Raw genomic sequence first — 4,737 nt, 5'->3', positions numbered from 1 at the left:
TAGGAGTTACTGAAAGGTGACCCAGCTTCTGGTAAATCGCTCTGCGTGAGAACTTTGCACACAGCTCCTTTGGGAATCTAGACGTGAAGGATATGAATGTAATATGTAGTCAGTCCAGTCCATAGACCAAGGCCTGGAACTCTGTACACAATGTTTCCTTATCTTTAAATAAAATTAACGAGGTGGGAAGTGAGGAATTAAAGTTTTAAATGGGAAATGAGGAGAGAAGAACCACTTGTTAGAACTTTTGGTGTTTGTGGCAAAATGAACAAACAGCAGTAAGAGGTTTTTGTTGGCTTTCCTGAGCCACAAGATGAAACATCACATTTGATACTGTTATTTATCTATGACAGTGGTAATGACAGGGGTCATATGCTACAGGATGCAGGGTATCTGTCCAATGGGATAATTCCTGTCTTATCCAGATGAAGGGCTATAACTCATTAATAACAATGACCACTGTGTGGGTTGCAATTAAATTGCTAGAGTGTTAAAAAAAAATACTACTTAAAACTTGCCAGTGACCCAGTTTTTACACGCTGGCACTATTGGATAGTAGACTCTCCAAATCATATAGAAGTCTGATTTCATCTTCCAGAATGAAAAGCATTTTTTATTGAACTGCCACAAGCATCTTTACAATCTTTTACTTTTGAGAAATCCTAAGTGAAAACTTCTTTTGAGTCCAATCACATATGTTGAATTTGTCTTAAGATCTACTATTGTATTTTTTTATGAACAGAATGAGATCCGAGTCATAAATCACTATGTAGAAACAGTGTTGATATAACTAAAACTGATGTTGACTATTCATCTTCATCCTTAGGCTATCTTGTCCTGATATATATATATATATATATATATATATATATATATATATATATATATTTTTTTTTTTTTTCCCCTCCTGTCAGTTCTTTGGGGGCTTGAACACAAGGCCTGGACTCTGTCCCCAAGCCTGCCTCACTATGCTCAAGGCTAGTGGTCTACCATTTTGTGCCACAGTTCTACTTCTAGTTTATTAATGATAGGTCATAGACTTTTCCTGCCCGGGCTGGCTTTGAACCATGACCCTCAGATGTCAGTCTCCTGAAAAGTTAGGATTACATTTGTGAGCCACTGGTGCCTGGGTAGGTTTTTATTTTTTAATATATCCTCTCACCATCCAACCAACACATCCAGACAAAATTAGTCTTTTCAAGCTATGCTGTGGCTTTTCAACCTCGCAGACATCTGGGCTCTTTCTTTGTTTGGGTTCAGTTTGGTTTTCTGAGACAGATTGTTCATGTGTAGCTTGAGCTGGTCTGATTCTCATTGCGTATATGGAACTCAGGCAACCTTCCTTCATCATCCTCGCACATCTGTATCCTAGAACTTGGTTGGGGATTTAGCTCCATGGAACAGCAATTGTGGGGCAAGTACAAGTCCCTGAGAGCTTGGTCCTTAATTTTTTACAAGGATAGAACAAAACAAAACAAAAAAGTGCCGGGAGTTTGGTCTAGTGGTAGAGTTCTTGCTTAGCATGCACACAGATCCAGGGTTCAATTCTCTGGTACCACATACATAGAAAAGTCTGGAAGTGATGCTGTGGCTCAAGTGGAAGAGCTCTAGCCTTGAGAAAGCCCAAGGACAGTGCTCAGGCCCTGAGTTCAAGCCCCAAGACTGGCAAATAAATAAATAAATAAATAAATAAATTAAATAGTTAGATAAATAAATAAATCGATAGATAAATAAATAAATAAATGCAACTGCAATCCCAGAACTTGACACTCAGGCAGAACTGAGAATTTGATGTCCATTGATTGGAATGTAGAGTGTGGACCAAATATGTCTGTGCCATGGTAACAACATTTCAGAGTAAAATCAGAAAGAAAATGCTAATCATAGTTTGCGAGGCAAGTCTGTGTGTGATCTGCTCCTCTGCATATCTTGCCTTTTTCTTGGTTGAGATCAAGACAAACTGCATTTTGTTGACCGATGCCTCACACAACAGGCTTACCTATCTTCAAACTGAGATTGCTTTTTACCTTTTAGGTGTTGGTCCTCCAGTTTTGTTTTTTTTTATGGTGGTCTTATTTTTTTGGAGGGGGGGGGAGTCAGAGAAAAGAGAAGGAGAAAACCCATGAGATGGGAACTGAAAATACAGCCTCAAAATGTACATGACTGCCCTATTTTGACTTGTCAGCTGAAAGGAAAAACTGCTGACTTGCCTGCCATCTATACCCAATAAGTTGTCTTTCTGTGTGTGTGTGTGTGTTTTAGCAGGTGCCCAGGCAACATGGGGGACTGGAGCGCCCTAGGGAAACTTCTGGACAAGGTCCAGGCCTACTCCACCGCTGGAGGGAAGGTGTGGCTGTCCGTCCTCTTCATTTTCCGAATCCTGCTCCTGGGGACAGCGGTGGAGTCCGCCTGGGGCGACGAACAATCGGCCTTTCGATGCAACACCCAGCAGCCTGGCTGTGAGAACGTGTGCTACGACAAGTCCTTCCCCATCTCGCACGTGCGCTTCTGGGTCCTGCAGATCATCTTCGTGTCTGTGCCCACCCTGCTCTACCTGGCTCACGTCTTCTACGTGATGCGCAAGGAGGAGAAGCTCAACAAGAAAGAAGAGGAGCTCAAGGTGGCCCAGACGGATGGCATGAACGTGGAGATGCACCTGAAGCAGATCGAAATCAAGAAGTTCAAGTACGGCATCGAGGAGCACGGCAAGGTGAAGATGCGCGGGGGCCTGCTGCGCACCTACATCATCAGCATCCTCTTCAAGTCCGTCTTCGAGGTGGCCTTCCTGCTCATCCAGTGGTACATCTACGGCTTCAGCCTGAGCGCCGTCTACACCTGCAAGAGAGACCCCTGCCCGCACCAGGTGGACTGCTTCCTCTCGCGCCCCACGGAGAAGACCATCTTCATCATCTTCATGCTGGTGGTGAGTCTGGTGTCTCTCGCCCTGAACATCATCGAGCTCTTCTACGTGTTTGGGGGGTGAAGGATCGGGTGAAGGGGAGGAACGACCCCTACCACCCCAATGCCGCTGGCAGGCTCAGTCCCTCCAAAGACTGCGGCTCTCCCAAATACGCTTATTTTAATGGCTGCTCCTCCCCCACCGCCCCTCTGTCACCCATGTCCCCTCCCGGCTACAAGCTGATCTCCGGTGACCGAAACAATTCCTCTTGCCGCAATTACAACAAACAAGCCAGCGAGCAGAACTGGGCCAATTACAGCGCCGAGCAAAATCGGATGGGACAGGCGGGAAGCACCATCTCCAACTCCCACGCCCAGCCTTTTGATTTCCCCGACGACAACCAGAATTCCAAAAAAGTGACAGCCGCCCTGGAACTGCAGCCCCTGGCCCTGGTAGACCAGCGACCTTCCAGCAGGCCCAGCAGTCGCACCAGCAGCAGACCTCGGCCGGATGACCTGGAGATCTAGATACAGGATGGGGAGCATCAAGATTCCACTGTTGCTCGAGGAGATTTAAAAAGGAAAAATGATTAAAAAGGTGCTGTTAGAGTGTGCACCTGAGGTGTTCGTTTTTGTTTTAATGGAGGTGGTACTCAAAGCCTTAGAGGTAAGGCTTGGAAACACACACACACACACACACACACACACACACACACACACACACAAAAAATACACCAGGGAAGGGGAGGGGATACCTAGGAGAGGTGGATGGGAAGAGAAGAAGATGAAGAAAATGCCTGCTGGTTGGTGTGCCATGCAGTGGATTCAAAGAAATTCCAATTCTAAGAGCTGTATTAATTAGGTGTGGGTTTTATCTCCCCGCTCCCCCCAACCCTCAACACACACATTTAAGAATGGATCTATGTATGTGAATGTGTGGGTGATCATTATGGCTACGAATCTTTTTTCAGTTTTTGCTTTACCAAGAAACTGAACAAAATTGGTTCAGGAATCATAAATATTTCCTGAACTTCCTATTGTTGTTGTTGTTATTGTTTTTTCAACTAGAAAAAGACACATGATTGTCCCTTACATCCCTGCTCAAACATTCCATTGTTAAACATTTGCACTTTGAAGGCCTGACCCTCCAGGTGTCAAAGAACTTGCGCTACTATATGTATATTTTTTTTAAATCTTGATATCCATTAAAAAAAGCTTCAGACAAGGCCCACAGAAGGTTTCCCACACATGTGCATCTCAACCCATTTCTGTGTCCATTCTTCAGTTCCCATCATTACACCTTCCCATCAGTCCTCAGCTAGGATTCAGCTTTCCAATGCTTTCTGTGTACATTTTTTTTTAAATAATTGTTGGGATGTCATTGACCATTTATTCGCATTAGTGTCAGGGAAACAAGCCATGTTCAATATTTAAATCACTTGCATGTGTATGTATGAGAAAGAGTGCGTTTTCTATTTGTCAGTGTATTGGTACAAGCAAATGCAGTATAAACTCACAAAACACAAATTTGAAAATAATGCACACACAATGTTCAACGTTGAACCTTTCTCATGGATTTTGTGGTGTGGGCCAATATGGTGTTTACATTATATAATTCCTGCTGTGCAAAGTAGAGCACATTTTTTTCTTAAAATGATTTCCCTCATGTATCCTATTGTGGATACTGGGTTTGTTAATTGATTAATTTTTCTTTCTTTTTTAGAATGTGGCAGTAATGCTATTCCTGAAGCAAAATGATTTTTCTTTTCTGAAATATAATCGTTGATGCTTGAATGATAGAATTTTAGTACTGTAAACAGGCTTTAGTCATTTAATGTG

The 4,737-nt window shown here is 43.3% G+C and overlaps 1 protein-coding gene across 1 annotated transcript in view; it reads left to right on the top strand.

The window, feature by feature from the left end:
• Gja1 (gap junction protein alpha 1) overlaps window positions 1-4,196 on the top strand; it is a 9,352-nt gene extending 5,156 nt beyond the window's left edge. The window contains 2 exon segments of the mRNA XM_090338206.1: window positions 2,263-2,972; window positions 2,975-4,196. Of these exon segments, the coding sequence (XP_090194332.1) occupies window positions 2,279-2,972; window positions 2,975-3,426 (1,146 nt within the window). The 5' untranslated portion in view covers window positions 2,263-2,278 and the 3' untranslated portion in view covers window positions 3,427-4,196.
• Window positions 4,197-4,737: the final 541 nt, after the last annotated feature.

Source organism: Megascapheus bottae, chromosome 8 (assembly GCF_031878675.1).
Source record: "Megascapheus bottae isolate mThoBot1 chromosome 8, mThoBot2.hap1, whole genome shotgun sequence".
Lineage (NCBI taxonomy): Eukaryota > Metazoa > Chordata > Mammalia > Rodentia > Geomyidae > Megascapheus > Megascapheus bottae.
Note: the sequence above shows the minus strand (reverse complement) of the source record. Positions and strands in the feature narration are given on the sequence as shown.